The 18,448-nt window shown below is 66.1% G+C and overlaps 1 protein-coding gene across 1 annotated transcript in view; it reads left to right on the forward strand.

Moving 5' to 3' along the window:
• HTT (huntingtin) overlaps positions 1-18,448 on the forward strand; it is a 91,097-nt gene that overhangs the window by 62,837 nt on the left and 9,812 nt on the right. The window contains exons 42-57 of the mRNA XM_028503844.2: positions 3,038-3,179; positions 4,780-4,959; positions 5,072-5,248; positions 5,544-5,620; positions 6,717-6,855; positions 7,840-7,962; positions 9,340-9,553; positions 9,933-10,078; positions 11,118-11,295; positions 12,169-12,261; positions 14,140-14,327; positions 14,612-14,738; positions 16,339-16,439; positions 17,173-17,327; positions 17,652-17,791; positions 18,328-18,410. Coding sequence (XP_028359645.1) covers positions 3,038-3,179; positions 4,780-4,959; positions 5,072-5,248; positions 5,544-5,620; positions 6,717-6,855; positions 7,840-7,962; positions 9,340-9,553; positions 9,933-10,078; positions 11,118-11,295; positions 12,169-12,261; positions 14,140-14,327; positions 14,612-14,738; positions 16,339-16,439; positions 17,173-17,327; positions 17,652-17,791; positions 18,328-18,410 — 2,263 coding nt within the window. The remainder of the gene's footprint in view (positions 1-3,037; positions 3,180-4,779; positions 4,960-5,071; positions 5,249-5,543; positions 5,621-6,716; positions 6,856-7,839; positions 7,963-9,339; positions 9,554-9,932; positions 10,079-11,117; positions 11,296-12,168; positions 12,262-14,139; positions 14,328-14,611; positions 14,739-16,338; positions 16,440-17,172; positions 17,328-17,651; positions 17,792-18,327; positions 18,411-18,448) is intronic.

The following is an 18,448-nucleotide window of genomic DNA, read 5'->3' on the forward strand; positions in this document are numbered from 1 at the left end:
CCCCTCGTTCGCGAGGCTTCGTGGAGACAGACTCTGCTGCGTCTTCGCCTTCCTCCGTCGGACGCTGTGGTGGGGAGCGTGGTCTGGCCCGCAGGGGCGTTCAGAAGCACCCCATTCTTTCCTTTTCTAAAGAAGTATGTTTTACTGGCTCCTTCAGTTGTCCCAGTTCCCCCTTTGCCCCACTTCACCGTGTCCCCTCTTCCCTCCAGCACTCCCCCCCTTAGTTCAGGTCCACGGGTCACACATGTAAGTTCTTGGGCTTCTCCATTTCTTACACTATTTTGAACCTCCCCCTGCCTACTCTGTACCTACCAATTACGCTTCTTGTTCCCTGTACCTTTTCCTCTCTCCCCCTGCCCCTCCGCACTGATAGCTCTCCAAGTGATCTCCATATCTAGGATTCTGTTTCTATTCTGCTTGTCTTCTTATTTGTTATTTAAATTAAGTTAGTATCCCTGGCTGGTGTGGCTCAGTGGATTGAGTGCAGTCCTGTGAACCACAGGGTCCTGGTTCAATTCCCAGTCAGGGCAAAGGCCTGGGTTGTGGGCTGGGTCCCCAGTAGGGGGCGTGCGAGAGGCAACCACACACTGATGTTTCTCTCCCTCTCTCCCTCCCTTCCCCATTCTCTAAAAATAAGTAAGTAAAATCTTTAAAAAGTAAAATAAAATCAACTACTGATAGTTGTGAATTTATTGGCATCTTAACGTTCATAGTTTTGGTTTTCTTTTTCTTAAAAAGGACTTTTTAAGATTTCATATAATAAGAGGTTGGTGATGATGAAGTCCTTTAGCTTTTTCTTTTCTGGGAAGCACTTTATCTGCCTTTCCATTCTAAATGATAGCTTTGCTGGGTAGAGTAGTCTAGGTTGTAGGTCCCTACTTTTCAGGACTTTGAATAACTCCTTTTCTCTTGATGCTTTTAAGATTCTCTCTTCATCTCTAACCTTTGGCATTTTGATTGAGTCTTGGAATGGGCCTCTTTGGGTTCATCTTGTTTGGGACGCTCTGTGTTTCCTGGACTTGCATGTCTCTATCCTTCACCAAATTAGGGACATTTTCTTCTGTGATTTCTTCAGTGAGTTTTCAATTCCTTGCTCCTTTTCTTCTCCTCCTGGCAGCCCTGCGAGGTGAATGTTGGACCACTTGAAGTTGTCCCCAAGGCTCCTTCCCCTGTCCTTGTTGTTTTGGGCTCTTTTTTTCTTCTTGCTGTTCTGATTGAGTTTTTTTCCTTAGGTTCCACATCATTGATTTGATCCTTGGTTTCATCCACTGCACTGTTGATCTACCTGTAAACATTTCCTTTTTTCCCTGTAGTGTAGCCTTTACTTCTGCCTGGGTCTTTTTTACGCTGTCGCAGTACCTGGTGAGTTCCTTGAGCATCCTCCGCAGAGGAAGGCGGCAGCTCTGCCGACCTCAGATCATGGAGGCTTTCTCCTCTGATTCTTCTGGGACTTTCAGACCTTCAGCTTGTAGTTTTCGAGTTAAATTTTGCGAATGCCTGCATGTAAAGCTGGAGAGCCGTTTTTTTCCCTGTGGGGACAGCCTCCCAGCCTTGTCCGTTGAAGGGACTGCCTCTCCCCTTTGTGTCGCCCTGGCCCTGCTGTCGGGGGCCTGTGGGGGCCGTGCGTGCGGCCCTCCGCCACTCACTGCGTCGGTGGCGAGAGACCTCAGGCAGCATGAAGGCTTCGTTCTTTCTTCGCAGCTCGGTCCCGGCCCTCCTGGGGCCTTGCGTCTCCGTGTCTGCATTTCCGAGTCAGCTTCTGAAGCGCCGGCGGGGGGCCTGCTGGGCTCGGGCCGGGCCTCGTGAGCCTGTCGGCCGTCCCCACGGGGGCGGCTCCTCTGGCCCTCTCGCTCCTCCACGTCCGCCCTCCCCCGTGTGTCTCACTCTCTTGTGCTGGGGGGAGTTGAACCTCCCAGGGGTCCTTCGTCACCTTGGTGACGCCACCATTGGCACTCCGGGCCTTCCCCAACCCGTGTGCTGGGGTTAGTCTGAGGCGGTGTTGGAGCCCTTTGGACCTGGGGACTGGGCTCTCTGACCGGGTGACAGAGGGGCCTCAGCAGACGGCCCGTGTCCAGAGAAGTAAACGAAGGCGGCGTGGTCTGGGGTTCGCCAGTCGGCGCCTGAGGGCAAACCGCAGGTCTGCGGCTGACGTGCAGGCAGTGGGCTGTGCCCCGGGCTTTCTTGGCTCTCTCTGCCTCAGCTTCTCTTTCTGTAACGTCTTGTACGGTCCCCTCTCTGGGCCTGGAGTGAAACCAGTGGGTGCCGTGCCCCGTCTGCACTGGACCGTCACACGCAGGGGACACTGGAGGCCTCGGGCCCGGGGCTGTCCTGGGCCCCACCCACTTGTCCTCTGAGTGGTGCTGCGGGGGCAGGTCTCCGCGTGTCCAAAGGCCGTGGACAGGAAGGACCGGGCGTAGGAAACACAAGGGACGCCGGCTGCTGTCATGTGCAGACTCAACAGGTGGCACGCGGCCACATCGTCCCGTGACTCCTGCCCCGGCTCCTGTCTGCTTCCGGGGGCCAGGGCTGCGCAGGGTTAGGATCTGCTCCTGACCCGCTCCCCCTGGTGGGCGGTGAGGGTCCCTCTCGCGCGCGCTGTGGCGCCGGGGCTGTGGTGCGGCGGTCGGCTCCTGGGTGTGTCCCGAGGTGTGGGCGGGCGTGCAGCCCTGGATCTGGGGCACGAGGCCCCAGGGCGTTGCCCTGCCGCTTGGTGGGACCCAGTTGGGCTGACACCTGACCTTCTTGTCTCCTGCTAACATTGAGGTCAGAGGCTGTGCCCTTCGCTCCCAGAGGCTCCTCCCCCGACAGGGCAGGGGCGCTGGGGGCACGTCCAGAGCGGTTCTTCAGCTCCCCGTGCACGCACTGCTGTCGCTCGGGTGGGGGGGGGGCCCGGGGGTGGGCCGTGCGCGCACGCTGTGCCGGGGCAGCGCTGACTTGCCGGCTCCAGGCCCAGGGCCAGACCTGGCCGCCCTCCACGTTTGAAAGCGAGCTCGCTGCCACCTGGAAACCGCGCCAGCGTGTCCATTGCTCCTTCCAGGAGGCGCAGCCTGTCCAGCACGAAGTCCCTGAGCCCCCAGGTGTCCGAGGAGGAGGAGGACTCCGACTTGGCGTCCAAGCTGGGGATGTGCAACCGGGAAATCGTCCGGCGAGGGGCCCTCATCCTCTTCTGCGACTACGTTGTAAGTGCGGCCCCGCGGGGGGCGGGGCGGGGGGCGCGGGGACCGCCCTCCCCGGAAGCCTGGCTCGGGGCAGACAGACGGACGACCTCCGGCCCGGCGAAGCCCGGACTCCGGCCCAGCCTTGCCCGGCCGCACAGCGCGGGACCAGACGTGGCTGTCGGGCGTCGGGCTGTACACTGGGCTGTAGGAGGCCCCGTGCAGCTGCCGCTGTTGCCCGCATGCACGTGGGGTGCGCTCTGCGCCTGCGGGTGCTGGGCCGGCGTGTCCCCAGGGCAGCGGTGGGGGCAGGCTGACGGTACTGGTAACACGAGCCGTTGCCCCGGGAGGGGTCTGGGGAACGATGTGTTAGGCTGTGGAGGTGTGAGGTGCTCGTTGCTGCAGTTCTTAAAAGGTTCTGTTTGAATGCCGGGTTTTTTTTTTTAAACATTTTATTTATTTTTAGAGAGGGAAGGGAGGGAGACAGAGAGAGAGAGAGAAAGAGAAACATCAATGTGCGGTTGCTGGGGGCCGTGGCCTGCAACCCAGGCATGTGCCCTGACTGGGAATCGAACCTGCGATGCTTTAGCTCACAGCCCGCGCTCAATCCACTGAGCTACGCCAGCCAGGGCTTGAATGCCATTCCTTTTTTAAAAATAACTTGAATTTTAGCCAGAAAAGTAGTATCACGTATTTAACAGAAATTTCCCCAAACCAGAGAAGTAGACAGAGAAAAAGAAAATTTCTTGTAATTATGTTACTCCAGTAAGAACGCCCTTCCACTTGTCACGTTTTGGCGGGGGTTGGCACTTCCCGTGGAAAGCGCGCGTCCTGGGTGGTGGCGTGCTCGCCGTGCCGTCGTGAGCAAAGCGCTGCCAGCGCCCGGGACTGGGGAGGCGGCGCGGTGCCCCTTCCTCAGCCGAGCACGTCCTCGCTGTAGTTTTTCCTGCGATGACGGCAGGTGTTTGGCGTCTGGTTTCTGCTTTGTGTTCTTGATGTTGGAATGGTTTTTTTATCTCGTTGCACTTCTGAGAAACGATACAATTACAGGATACGTGTGTATTTCAAAACGGGTGGGTCTTGTTTCCTTCCTGATTGGTACGTGGGGTCCATTCATGTTTCGGAGTCAGGAACCCTAGTAAAGCCAGGACAGTTGTGGGGACTCTCTTGCCGCTGCCCTCTCGAGACTGGAGCCAGAGCGACTGGAGAGCACCCTGGGCAGGCCTGACCGGGCCGGGGGCGGCCCTTGCTGTTCCTGCTGCTCTGGGGTCGTGCTGGGGTTGCGCTGGGGTCGCGCCGGCTGTGGCAGCTGCCTGATGGCTCCCCCACGGCCCTGGGCCACACCCTCCTTCCTCCAGCCGTTGGCTGGGGTCCCTTGGAGCTGGACTGCGGGGTCCCATTCCCCGGGGGTCCCCCTGGAACGGTCTCCCCCACGGTGTGCGGTGCAGGCACGGGCTCTGGGAGGGAGTCCCCGCCTGGCAGAGGTGGTGGCCCACCCTGGCCGCCTCCAGCGAGGGTTGGATTCGGAGCCCGCCCGCCCCCACCTCGCCTTGGGCCTGGCCAGCGGCTCCAGCGCTGTCCCTGGGGCTGGCCGGAGAGTGAGCCCAGCCGCCGTTGCCCGCAGTGCCAGAACCTGCACGACTCCGAGCACCTGACCTGGCTCGTCGTGAACCACGTCCAGGACCTGGTCGGCCTGTCCCACGAGCCCCCCGTGCAGGACCTCGTCAGCGCCGTGCACCGGAACTCCGCCGCCAGCGGCCTCTTCGTGCAGGCCGTCCAGTCCCGCTGTGAGAGCCTCGCCGCCGTGAGTCTCTGCCCGGGGGCCGTGGCGGGCGGGCGGCAGTCCCTGTCCCTGTCCCCGGGCCTGCTCGGGGGGCATCGCGCCCGGCCCGCTGACCTCCCCCCCCCCACGCCAGCCCACCACGCTGAAGAAGACCCTGCAGTGCCTGGCGGGGATCCACCTCAGCCAGTCGGGCGCCGTGCTGACGCTGTACGTGGACAAGCTGCTGTGCACCCCGTTCCGCGCACTGGCCCGCATGGTGGACACCCTGGCCTGCCGCCGGGTGGAAATGCTGTTGGCCGCCAACGTGCAGGTACCGGGCGGAACGCCGACGCCGGTCTTTGTTGAACCCGAGCAGGGCAGGCCGCCGCGTCAGCTGGGGTCCCCCCCGCAGGCGGGCACGTCCTCCGTCTGGGTGCTGAGAGAGACGTGCAGCATGTGTGAGCGGTCGTCGGCCTGGGTCTGACACGCGTGCTTGGTGTCCCCCTCATCCCCCACCGTCTGCCTCCGCGACGCAGACGCCCCCAGGCTCTCCCCCGAGAGGGAGCGCAAGGTGGCCTTGGTTGGCGGCCCGTCGAGAAGGCCCTGACGTACTCCCATCCCTGCAGACCAGCACGGCCCAGCTGCCGGTGGAAGAGCTGAACCGGATGCAGGAGTACCTTCAGAGCAGCGGCCTGGCGCAGAGGTAACGCGGAACCTGGTGCTCCTTGCTCTTGGCCGTGGGGACGGAGGTTCTCGGGGGACAGATGCACGGGCGAGAGGCTGGCGTGCTTCATGGACGGGCCCACTGGAGGGGGCCTCGAGGGCGAGCCTTCCCTCGACACGTGGTCGGCCCCCGTTCTCGGAGAGGTCTGCACGGACAGCAGAGCCCCCGCTGCTGTGTGAGGGCGCCTGGCGCCTCTGCTCGCCGCACTGCGGCGGAGGGCAGTGGGCGTAGCCGGCTCTCCCTCGGCGAGACCCCGGCACGTGCTCTCACTGCCGAGTGACAGACTCCGGTGGTCAGCTCGGAGAGACCCCGCCGGTTCCCGGCGTGCGTCTTGTCAGATTTCGTTTCTTTGCAGTTGTTTGTCCCCTGGTTTGTTTGCAAAGTCTTCAGACGCTTGCGCCAGAAGTTACACATCTGTTACATACATGTATTCCTAGGACTGCAAAGTGGATTAAGACAGGCTTTTGCTTTCCGTCCTTCCGGGGGCTGAGTGGGGGTGGAGGACGAGAGAGAGTACAGTAATTCCCTGTGGCCCGGTCTGGACAGTGCCTGCTGGAGGTGGCTTTGACCGGGCAGGGGTGTGATCCGGGGGCCGGGCCTGACTGGGGGCGGCTTCTCAGTGGGCCGGGCTGATCTGTGCTGTGGTTCGCACGTCACTCCGATGGCTGACGGTGGGGGTTCCAACCGTTGTCAGTACTCTCGCGGTCCCAGAGCGGAGAGCGGGCCCCGGGCCCGGCTGAGGAGGGCGGCAGGTGCCCTGAGCCGGAGGGGGTGGCCCTTCTCCGCGTGATCGGTGTGAGCCTCGTCTCGCTGGGCAGCTGAGCGCACGGGCCACCCACCTTTGCGTTCATAAACGTGCTTCGCCGGCGCTCACCCCACGTCTGCCTGGCGCGGTGCCTGCCTGCGGACGCGGTTCTCGGAACAGGCACGGGGCGAGAGCTGTGGCCTGTGAGAGTGGGCGGGGCCTGAGTGCGCGTCCCGACGCGGGCCTGTCTAGGGCGCCCCGTGTGAAGGAGCGTGCTGCATCGTCCCCCCCACCCAGGGCTGGGCGCTCACCCACGTGTGCTCCCTCCAGGCACCAGAGGCTCTACTCCCTGCTGGACAGGCTGCGTCTCGCCACTGCCCCCGGGTCCCGCGGCCCCTCCCCTCCAGTCACAGCCCACCCGCTGGATGGGGACGGGCCCCTGGCACTGGAGACCGTGAGTCCAGACAAAGTAAGTGTCCACCACGTCCACGCGTGACCTGGGGGCTCCATCCGGGCACCGAGTGTGCAGCGGTGGTCCAGCTCCTGCAACGTCTCGGCACTCGGCGCGGCTCCGGCGGACCCCCAGCCTGCGCTGGCCCTGCCAGCTGTGCGCAGGGTCCCGTGGCCAACTTGGTGCCCGGGGTCTGGCCCAGGCTGTGGGCAAGGGTACAGGTGAAAGGGGAGATGCTGACCTGGGGCGCTGTGGCGGGGGCGTCAGGGCCGTCGTGGGGGGAGCGGGCATTGGGTGGCCGCAGGCAGCCAGCGCAGGCGTCCAAGCACAGGCCCACTGGGCCTGGCTCCCTCTCCTTGCCCATGCTGACCGACCGCCTAGGCTGAGGTGGTGTGTTGACCCCGCCACCCGGGCACCCTGGTGAGCTGCCCTCCCACACCGCTCACCTCTCACAGCTGGGGGCCGTCGGCCCTCCTGCAGCTGGTGCTCTGCTCCCCTGGAGCGGGGTCACCTGGAGTATGAATGGGGTTTCCAAGCCCAGCAGCCCAGGTGCACTGTAGCAGAAGCTCAGGTCTCTGTCCTCAGGTTCAGTTTGTTCAGTGTTTCTGCTGGGCGGGCCCTGGAGGTAGCAGCAAAGCTGCAGCCCGCCCGTAGCAGGCGATGGTGCGACGCCAGGTGGTGAGGGTGGGCCACGGGACGCCTGCGGCGTTTACTGCCGGTGCCGAGTGGAAGGGCAGGTGACTGTTCACCGGCTGACGGGGAGGAGGAGCAGGCGTCCAGACAGTGGGGCAGGTTCGAAGTCAAGCCTTCGAAGTAGCTCTGTGGCTTGGGGTGCAGCTTGCACGGCCCAGCCAGAGGTCCTCGTCACGGACCCGAGTGGGCTGTCCAGGGAGGCCGCTGGCCCTCTCTCTGGCCTGGGGCAGGGTGGGGTGGCACGTTTCCCGTGGCGCGGAAGCTTCTGGAAGCCCCGCTGCAGGCTGCTACCGACCTTCTCCCTCCCAGGACTGGTACCTGCGCCTGGTCAAGTCCCAGTGCTGGACGCGGTCCGACTCGGCGCTGCTGGAGGGCGCGGAGCTGGTGAATCGGATCCCTGCAGGTGACATGAGTGCGTTCATGCTGAACTCGGTACGGCGGGGCGCGGCGGGCCGCGGGCACCCCCTGCTGTTGCGTAGATGCGCTCGGTTGCCCCCGTCACCCTGCAGCCGCTCGGCCCCGTGGTCCGGGCGGCCGGGTCGCAGTGTCTGTCCCCACTAGAGCCCAGAGGGGTGGTCCCTGCTGCAGGCAGCTTTCTCTGCGTGTGGGGAGGAGGCGGGCTCCCGCCCACCACATGGCCCACCGCCCTCGCTCGTCCTGAGCGTGAGGAGCGGCCTCGAGTGAGTGTCGCCGCTGAGGGGGTGGCTGGGCCCTCCCATGGTGCCTGGACCCCATCTCGAGGGAGGGGCTCCCCGCCCCCCACGCACAGTGAGGCCCCCACTCTCTCACGAGGGCCCCGCCCCCAGCCCGCCCAGGCCGCCCTGGCCGAGCCTATGAGCCCCTGTTCTCTTCGCTCCAGCGGGGCCTGTGAGGCTCGAGGCCCCTCTCAGTCCAGTGCGGCCTCCAGCCACACTGCTGGCCTCCACTGTCGCCCGGAGGCACCCCGGGTGGGAGTGCTGAAGCCGCAGGGACCGGCGGGGGTCCCTGGAGGCTGGGATGGGCTGGGGTGGGCGGAGAGTGTGCCCCGGGACTGACTCCCCACCAGCTTCAGAACAAGCTACGTTGGGGAAAACGGCCAGGAGCACCGGCCCCAGATCAGTTTGCCGACAAAGTCGTTTTAAGCTCCGTTCGGTGAAAGCTGGTTTGCTGAATGTCTCCTGACCCACTTACGGGGTTTTCCAAGTTCGGTCACTGGACTTTGAGCAGCTGTTAAAGGTTCTGGCTGGGACGGAGGCTCCGTTTCGGTCGCTGATGTGACGCACGCCTTCTCGATCATCGACCGAAGACTGAGATTCTCCCTGAAAACGGGCCAAGAAAATCTTAAATCGTTTTTGAAAGTTGGCCAAATGGTACAAATTGCAACATCGTGTAAACTGCTGCTTTTTCCACCGGAATCGCAGCGCTCGTGCGGCACCTGGGTCTGTCTCAGGTGCTTCTGAGCGTCGCTTGCTCCTCTGAAACCCCGGGCGCGTCAGGGCGTCTCGGCGGTTTCCCGGTGGCCCCTTGGCCTAACTTGGTGGTTTTGCCGGTTCAAGTCTTGTCGTTCAGTCTTTGGTTTCAGACAGAGGCGAAGGCATGGTGAAATGAGAACGGTTTGTTTTAAGTAAAGCGCCCGGAAGGAAGGGACCGGGCCTGAGCGTGTGCACCACCGAGCTGCTGGGTTGTTCCTGGGAGCGGGGGTTCCCTGCAGCCCCTCATGCGTGTCCGTGTGTGTGCGCCACCTCAGACGTGTGCACAGGACCCTGTCTTTGTGGTGTCTCTCGCCCGCCGAGAGCCTGCCGTTGCTGACCCTGTAACGCCCCCACGCAGGAGTTCAACGTGGGCCTGCTCGCCCCATGCCTGGGCCTGGGTGCGCGGGAGCTCTCCGGAGGCCAGAGGAGTCCCCTCTTCGAAGCGGCCCGCGTGGCGACTCTGGACCGCGTGGCCAGTGTGGTACAGCAGCTCCCCGCTGGCCACCACGTCTTCCGGCCCCTCCTGCCCGCGGAGCCCGCCGCCTACTGGAGCCAGCTGAGCGACCTGTTCGGTAATAGCAGCGACGGCGTCTCTCGGTGCGAGGAGTGCTGCGGGGCCGGGCCGGGCTTTGCGTGGAGGGAGGGACGCGTGGCGAGTGCTGCCGCTCTGACCCCAGGACGCGCTCGCGCACGTCACCGAGGCGGCGCTGGGGCCGAGACCCCGAGTGGCTTTCGGCGTGTTGGCCGCCGACGGGAGGTGGCCTGGCCGGGGCTCCGAGCCCAAGGGTGTGCCCCCCGAGCCCAAGGGCTTGCTTGTACCCGCAAGTGCGTGCGCCGGTCGGGAGGGCGTGCACGTCCGAGGAACCGTGTCCCCGAAAACTGCCGACCGCCTCTCAGGGGTCACGAGCCTCTGCCAGATTTTCGCCCCCCGACGAAGAGCTTCTGTTGCAGGGGACGTCATGCTGTACCGCTCCCTGACCACCCTGGCCCGTGCCCTGGCCCAGTACCTGCTGGTGCTCCCCAAGCTGCCCGGCCACCTGCACCTTCCCCCGGAGAAGGAGAGGGACACCGTGAAGTTCGTGGTCGCGGCCCTGGAGGTGAGGCGTTTTGGAGCTTGATGTCCCCGTGGCCCGAGACGGGCAGAGGAAGGCGGTTTCCTCTGGAACCCGGGGCTGCGCGGTCGGGGGCGCCCTCTGCCGCACGCCCGCCCGCTGTCGGCCCGCGCCGGCCCTCCCCTCCTCGGGCTCTCGCTCCACCGTGGCACAGCCGCCTCCCGCTGCCCCCAGAGCGGAGGGGGAGAGGCTCTCGAGAGCCAGGCTGGGCCGGGGACTCTTGCCTGAAGCCGTCCCCCCGACACGTGCAGGCTCTCGCCTGTGCTCGAGCAGGGGGAGGGGCGAGGGGGCCGGTCAGAGCGGAGGGCGGGCTGGGAAGGAGCGGGAGGGTCGGGGAGAAGCCAGGGTGGGCGAGGGCCGAGCGCAGGCCTCTGGGGCCTCCACAGCCCAGTGGGGTCAGCACGCGGTCGGTGGGAACCTGCACCCTGGAGTCCAGCTGCCTTTGGCTTGGAGCACAGACCCCCGTGTGCATCTGTTCCCGGGGAGAGAGAAGGAGGCTCACAGGCGTGCTGTGCTTCCCGACGCCCACTGCTGGAGGTGCACTCCGCTGACACGTCTGTCTCGTTCCTTCCGAGCTGAGCGGTGCACTCTCACCGTCAGCCGCAGGGGTCGGGCCCTCCGTGTCAGCTCTGACATTTCCCCTGAAACGTGTGCGCACCGTGAGTGCGTCGCACCGCCTGTCAGGTGGCCTCGGAGAGGCACCGGAGCCAAGCCACGTGGCTGGCCGGGGGAACATTTCCCGAGGAGCCCACAGAGCTGAAGGGGACGGGCGCAGCTGGGCCGGGGTGGGCATCCGGCAGAGAGGGAGTCCCGGGGACTTTGGGGAGCAGGTGCTCCAGACAGAGCGGGACAGAGTGGGCACGCCAGCCCCTTCCTCTGGAAGGGCCGAGTGGCTGGGACTGGCCGGCCTCCCGAGCCCCCGACGGTTCTTGGGTGGCCGGAATGGCCTGCTTCCCTGGCAGCCCCCGCAGCAGGAGGAGGGAGCAGGGGTCCAAGCCTCGGCAACATCGGCCTTCGCCCACAGGCACTCTCCTGGCACCTGATCCACGAGCACGTGCCCCTGAGCCTGGACCTCCAGGCCGGCCTGGACTGCTGCTGCCTGGCCCTGCGGCTGCCCGGCCTCTGGAGCCTGCTGGCCTCCCCGGAGATGGTGACCCACGCCTGCTCACTCATCCACTGCGTGCGCTTCATCCTGGAAGCCAGTGAGTGCGCACCCCAGGCGGCTGCCCGCTCGGCCCCTCCCGCCCACTCTCGCTCCGCCCGTGTGCTCACGGCCACGTGGCACCACCTGCGCGGCAGGTGCCCGGTTCCGGAACGGGGGGAGGGGGTGGGGGCACAGCACGGGCCCTGGTCTTCAGGAGCTTGAACTCCCCACTAGGACTTAACTCGCATTCGCTTTTGTGGCCGTCGAGTTCAGGTTTTGGAGTTCCACTCTCATAAAAAACACTTGTAGTTTCGTGTCGCTCTGATCGCTGGCCCCAGCTGATTGTTTCCTGCTCTTAGTCCTAAGCGGCCGTAGGCCAGCGAGGCTGCTTGTTTCTGCTCACGTGTCGTGAAATAAAAACGAGTCGCTCTCTTCAGGGGGCAGTGTTCTCAACAAGGGCCACGAGCCAAATTTTTGAGCAAATTGGTGTTATGGTTTATAGGGTGGAGGGTGTTTGGAAGTTTTGTGTTTTTAAATTGGACATTGTGGAGTGGTGTTTTGAAGTTTCACCTTTTCAATTGTTTTCGTCTGTGCGTCCGTGGCCACCGTGGGGACGGAGGGCCCGGAGCGCCTTGTCCGAGCCAGAGGCCTCCCCAGGGGCCTCGGGGCCCTTCCTGCTGCAGGGAGGCACCCCCGCCCGGGGCAGCAGACAGCGGGAATCCAGCTGCTCGTGCATCTTGGGTTGACCGCGACACTGACCCCTGAGGCTAGCCTTGTCTGAGACCGTCTGAGTGGGTTCGGGGACACCTGGGCCTCGTTGGACAGAGTCTGTCCCCCTGAAACGTTACAACGCTGCACAAAGGTGAAGTTCAAGTGAAAAGGAATGGCAAAGTGTTTGGAAACTCTTCCGTGTGTTTTATCATGGTTCTAGTCGTGGTGCAGCCCGGGGACCAGCTCCTCGGTCCGGAAAGGAGGACGGACGCCCCAGCGGCTGCCAGAGAGGACGCAGGCCCCCACACCCAGAGTAAGTGTCCCGGTCTGTGCTTCTCCCTGGGCGTCCTCTGGGGGCTCGAAGCCCGTGCGCAGGAAAGGCAGTGCTGGCAGGGCACGGAGCCCTTGCCGGCCGACCTGGCTGCGTCCTTCGGCTCCGCCCCGCGGTGGAGGGCGTTGGAGGCCCTTCGGGGGCGTTGAAGGGCGTGGGGGGTGTGGCGCTGCACCTGCTCCTCCCTCCATCTGCTCCTCTTCCCCTTCCTCAGTCTCACCGCCCCACCCCACCCCCCCAACTCTGCAGGGGCGTCCCACTCCCAGGGAGGGGCTGCCCTCCCCCATCCACCTGTGCTCCTCCTGCTCCTGCTCCTCCTCCCGCCCCTCCCTCTCCTTCCCGCACGCCTCCGTTTCGGCACTAGGTTCTCCCTGCACCTGCGGCTCCGCTGTGTGGCTCACCTCAGACTCTGGCCCTCTGCGGGCAGGGGGGTGCTTCCCTCTCTGTCCTCTCCGTCGTGAGTGGCCAGCGAGTGTCCGTGGGGTGGCCAGTGAGCAGGTGGAAGCACTAAGGAATGCGAACAAGGCCATGGGAGTGCCCACCGCCCGTCAGGTCGCCTGCGTGCGTGTCTCGGCGTCTGTTCCGTGGGTTTCCACGTGGGACTCCTGCTCCGCCTGCAGAGACAGGGCGTGCCGGTTCCCTCCGCTCCGCGCCGCTCCAGACTCGGGCGCGGCGCCCGGTCTCCACGCGCCGTCTCTCGGTTCCGGCGTGTCGGTCGCTCCGAGGACGGTGGCGAGGCCGAGTGCGGGGCAGGGCTTCAAGGCTGGGCAGCTGCCAGCTGTCACCGGGGCCTCCGGGCTCCGGGGTCCCCCCGGCCCTTCACGGGGTCTGGCTGGGTGCCGGCCACAGCCGTTCCCCAGTGGCCCCGGCCGTGTCTCCTGGGGACACTGGCTTAAAGTGCCGGAGTCTTCTCCGTGCTCCGCCGGTTTGAGAAACGTGCCTTTTCCGTAGCTAGTACGTGAACGCCTGGTGTTTTTGGTTTTGGGTTTTTTGCCAGCTTTTGTGCAGTCCCCGGTAACGATGGCCTTTTCCTGTCGTCAGGCTTGAGCGCAGTGATTCTTCTCCGGTCACCGGCTCCGGGCTTTGCGACCGCGCTGCACGCGGAAGCCGTGGCGTTTCCGCGCTCGGCCGAGCTCTCCTCCGGCGGCGTGCCTCAGAGCCGAGCTCGGTCCGCCCTCTGTGCGCGGTCTCACGTGGGGTGGGTGCCTGCGGGCCTCCCCACCCTGCTGGCCTGCCAGCCGGCCGCGCTCTAGCTGCGTGACCTCAGCCGGTTCCTTGTGCTGAGGTCCTTGGGGACAAGGCCAGGGCCGCCCGGAGCCAGCTGGTGTGCGGCGGGCGGGGGGGTGGCGTCAGGGACCCTCAGCGAGCCCCGGAACAGGTGCCCAGCAGACGTCTCGTGGTTTCGGTTCAAGTGCGAATTTCCGTTGCTCCGAGGACAGCTCAGGCACAGGGAGGGTCCAAGTCCGGGCAGGCGGCCCCCCGGCTGGAGAGCGTGTAGTGCGGGCTCGAGGAACGGGGGGCGTCCTCACGCCCCGCGCAGGCTGGGGCGCTGTCCCTGGCCAGAGGAGAAGTCTCTCTCACCTCCGTGGGGGGGATGCCCTTGCACGGTTGTCCGGTGGATCTGGTCCAAGTCCGTCGTCTCACCTGGCTCGGGTTTGACCCCTTGAGCCTGTGAGCGCGCCTTCTCTGGGCAAGGGAGCCGCCTCGCCTGGGGACTCGCGTGGGCCACGGGAAGTGCTCACACGCAGCCCTCGACACGGGTCCGCTCGGCGCGCCCTTCGTGCTGGGGTGGGGGGCAGTCAGGCTGGGGGTCGGGCTGGGCGTGTGTTCTGACCTCTGCCGACCCCGGTGCTCGCTCAGGCCCTGAGTACATCACGGCAGCCTGCAGGATGGTGGCGGAAATGGTGGAGGCCCTGCCGTCCGTGCTGGCCCTGGGGCACGAGAGGAACAGCGGCACCCCCGCCTTCCTCACGCCGGTGCTCAGGAACATCGTGGTCAGCCTGGCCCGCCTGCCCCTCGTCAACAGCTACACGCGTGTGCCCCCCCTGGTGAGTCTGGGCCCCTGGCCTGGGGCCCCGGGCGCTGCGCCTCGTGCTGCTGCCGGCCCGGCTTCCTCGGGCCGGGCGTACGGCGGGCATTGGCGGGGTGCTGGCTCTCCTAAAACAGGGCGGCGGGAACATGCCAGCACAGACCGCCCGTAGACGGGCAGGGGGGTCCTTCCACACCGGGTGGCAGCCCACCTGCCTGAGGAGGGGGCGCGCTCTGGGGGCGGCCGGGACAGCACAGGCGTGGGGTCTGCAGCTCAGCGACTTCGTTTCTTCTTGCCCCTCAGGTCTGGAAACTTGGGTGGTCCCCTATGCCAGGAGGGGACTTCGGCACGGCCTTCCCCGAGATCCCCGTGGAGTTCCTGCAGGAGAAGGAGGTCTTCAAGGAGTTCATCTTCCGCATCAACACCCTAGGTAGTGCGGACCCCGCTCAGAGCCCGACGGCCGGGGGGTTCCCGGCTCCAGAGTGCGCTCCGCGCGTCCCCTTCCGTGGAAGGGTGGGCGTGGCCTGCCCGTGGGCGTGCGTTCTGAGTGTCCCCGTGGGAAACCACACCCCGGCTTGTGTGCGTGAGAGAGTGTGGTCCCACGTTTCTGCGTCTCGGGCTCGTTTGAGGTCGGGTGGATACCCTGGTCCTTGGTGACGTGGGGCCGGTCTTCCTACGAGGCGCCCCCGCCAAGCAGTGCCGTGGGTGGTCTGTGCGTGCTTTCCGTGAGCACCGGCGCCCTCCTGGTGTGCGGGACGTGCTGACGGGCACAGGGGAGCCGGCCTGGTGGGGCGCCGAGGGCGACCTCGAGGGAGAGGGGGCACTGGGCTCGGGCGGGCAGGTCGGCGGGTCACCCAGCTGCCAGGCCCCAGCTCTGCAGGTCCCACCTGCTCCCCGGATCCGCTGCGCGTCCACAGACCCTAGAGACGCCCCCGAGCGGCACGCAGCGGCGTCTGTCCGCAGTCCTCCCTGCTCCCGCAGAGGCGGCAGGGGCCTCCTCTTGTCCCCACTGCGTGTCTGTGGTCCGGTGGGGACTGTGGGCAGCCCACCCTGGAGGGCAGCGCCCTGCTAGGTTGCTCCCAGGAGCACGGGTCTCGGAGTCTGGGGCGGGCAGCTGGCGGCCCACTCTGCGTCTCCGCGGGGCCCTCCTGCCTGGGGCTGCCGCAGACGCGCTGTCAGCGTGACCCTGCAGGCCTGGGCGGCGGGCGCCCCTGCACCTGCCTTCCCCTCCACTCCCCAGACGACGCGTGACCCCCAGTGACAGTCGAGGCCGGCTGCCCCGGGGCAGTTTCTCCTCCTCTCCCTGGAGGCTGTTGCCAGGCAGCCCCGGCCTCGCCACCGCCCAGAGCCAGCCCCTCCTTCCTCCGGAGCCGTCCTGGTGCGGCTGCCGAGGGACCGCGGGCCCGGGCGGTTTTGCGACCTCGTCCTGCGCTTCGCTCCTGCCCCTGCCCCTGCCCCTGCCGCTGGCTGTTTGCCGCGGGTGAAGTCCCACGCCCGCCTGTCAGCGCTCACTCAAGCATGTGTGCCCGGGGCCACGTCTCGGCCTCTCTCTCTGCCTCAGCTCATCAGGGGGACCCCATCCCTCGTCGCCCCAGGGCAGGTGGCGTGGCTACCTCCTCCTCTGGGTGACGAGTGGGGTGGCGGGGTGCAGCCCTCAGGCGCAGCTGCTCCCCAGCAGCGCCCGTCGTGCAGACAACCCGACAGGGCCCGTCCGCCGCCCTCTGTGGGCCGCGCTCCTTTGGGACCCGTGCTGGATGAGACCATTTTGCTCACACGGACGCATAGGGGCAGACTCCACACGGCACACGCGTGGTGCGGAGGGCGTCCGGGAGCTCCCACTGAGGCCCCGTGCCACTCGGCCACCTGCACTTGGCAGGGGTCAAGGGGGCTGAACACAGACCTGGGTGGGCCCCTGTCCTTGCTGGTGGACAGGAGCTGCCGGCGTCACTTCTGCCAGCAGAGCCGTTCTGAGGGTGGAGGGAGCTGCTGTCCGGGGGGGCCCCTCTCTCACGCGGTGTCCGCGTCTGCAGGGTGGACCAGCCGCACACAGTTTGAGGAGACGTGGGCCACCCTGCTCGGTGTCCTGGTGACCCAGCCCCTCTCGACGGAGCAGGAGGAGAGCCCGCCGGAGGTGAGGTCCCGCGCAGGCCCGCGTGTGTGCCGGCAGGCGCCCGGCCGCTCCGGCCCCTCGTGAACCGTTCCTGGCAGGCAGAGGGCAGAGGGGTGGCATGCTCGTCTTCCCTGTCTCACGTCATCCTGCAAGCCGCCCGGCCGCGTCTGGGCCGACACTCCGGAGCAGGAGCCGGCCTCCCGGGGGCCGGGCGTCGTGCGCACACCCACGGCGTCAGGGCCAGGAAGACCCCCGGGGGCGGGCACCCACCTTGGCTGCTCTGCAGGGGTGTCCCCACGTCGACACAGTGTTGGTGGAAGCCAGTGTTGTTGGTGGAAGCCGGTGTTGGGCGCGGCAGAGCCCGAGGCCTTACAGTGCAGCGCCAGGGGATGTGGGCCCTTCATCCTGGTGGGAGTCCCTGTGGGTGGGTGTCGGGGCCACCAGCATCGCCCGTGGGTCCGCGTGCAGGAGCTGCCAGGCTGTCAGGTGCAGAGTCCCCGACGCTAGTGAGGGGACGTTAGGAGCTCTCACTTGCAGGTTCGTGGGGCGGTGCGGGGGTGGCCTGGCCTTGTTGCAAGTCCCAGCGTGTGCAGCTGCGCTGGGTGTGGGCAGCGGGGCAGGACGCAGGCTGTGGGGCTCGTCCCTCCCCGGTGCTCAGGGCCCCTTCCCACGAGCCCACGAGTCTGAGGGCTGCGGGCTGCGGGCTCTGGGGTCCGGCTGCCCGTGACGCGGTCGCGCGCGGCTGTCGCTGCAGGAGGACACGGAGAGGACCCAGATCAACGTCCTGGCTGTGCGGGCCATCACCTCCCTGGTGCTGAGCGCGATGACTGTGCCCGTGGCTGGCAACCCGGCCGTGAGCTGCTTGGAGCAGCAGCCGCGGAACAAGCCCCTGAAGGCTCTGGACACCAGGTTAGCCAGGGGGGCACGTGTCTCCGGGGCTCAGCCTCGGAGGGGCCTGCGGGGCACCCCCGCCCCCCCCGGGGTGGGCTGCAGCCTCCCTGGGGCCTGCCCTTGGTCGCTGAAAATAAAAACAAAGCCACTGCACGTCTGCCTCGTGGCAGGAGGTGCGACCCCCACGCGGTGTGCGGCCAGCGATGGTGAAAGCGAGAGCGAGGGGGCGCAGGGCCGCCTGGCTCTGTGGGGCGGGCGCAGGACAGGGGGCGCCAGCAGAGGCCGTGTCCTCGGGCGGGGCGGGCGCCTCTCCCGACACTGCGCCTTCGTCCCGGACGCCAGGTTTGGGCGGAAGCTGAGCGTGATCAGAGGAATCGTGGAGCAGGAGATCCAGGCCATGGTGTCGAAGAGGGAGAACATCGCCACCCACCACCCGTACCAGGCGTGGGACCCCGTGCCGTCCCTGTCTCCCGCCACGACAGGTACTGGCGGCGGGGGCGCCCGTCCCCAGCCGGGTCCCGGCTCTGCGTGAAGGCTGTTCGCTCAGCGGTCCCTGGAGGAGCACATGGGCCACAGGGGGATGAGGCGTGGCATCGTCACAGCGGAAGGCACGGAGCACGGAGCTCAGGACAGCAGGGGCCGCTGGTGGCAGGCCTGTCAGAGAGTGGGGGTGGGGTGATCACCGGCAGAAGGAAGGGCGGCCTGTTTGTCTGGGCCTGGAGAAGTCTGCGGGAGTGTGGGTTGTGGGAGGAACCAGCCCAACCCCCGGAGGGCCCCACACCGAGGCAGGGTCCCAGGCGGGACCCGCCTGTGGCCGTGGGCAGCCATGGACTCCTGAGTGTATGCAGCGCAGCGGCAGCCAGGGCCCCTGCAAGTCGGGCGCCAGTGCGTCAGGGAGAACGGGGGACAGTCCTGCAGTGCCTCGGCATCCTGCCGGCTCCAGGCCGCACCGCTGCACCTGCCCGCTGGCCTCTGCGGCGCCTGAGGTGGCCGGCTTGACCGTCCTGTCGCCCTGCAGGTGCCCTCATCAGCCACGACAAACTCCTGCTGCAGACCAATGCGGAGCGGGAGCTGGGCAGCATGGGCTATCAGCTGGGCCAGGTCAGTCCCACACCCCGCCCCGCTCTCTGTCTGCAGAC

Source organism: Phyllostomus discolor, chromosome 1 (genome assembly GCF_004126475.2).
Source record: "Phyllostomus discolor isolate MPI-MPIP mPhyDis1 chromosome 1, mPhyDis1.pri.v3, whole genome shotgun sequence".
NCBI lineage: Eukaryota > Metazoa > Chordata > Mammalia > Chiroptera > Phyllostomidae > Phyllostomus > Phyllostomus discolor.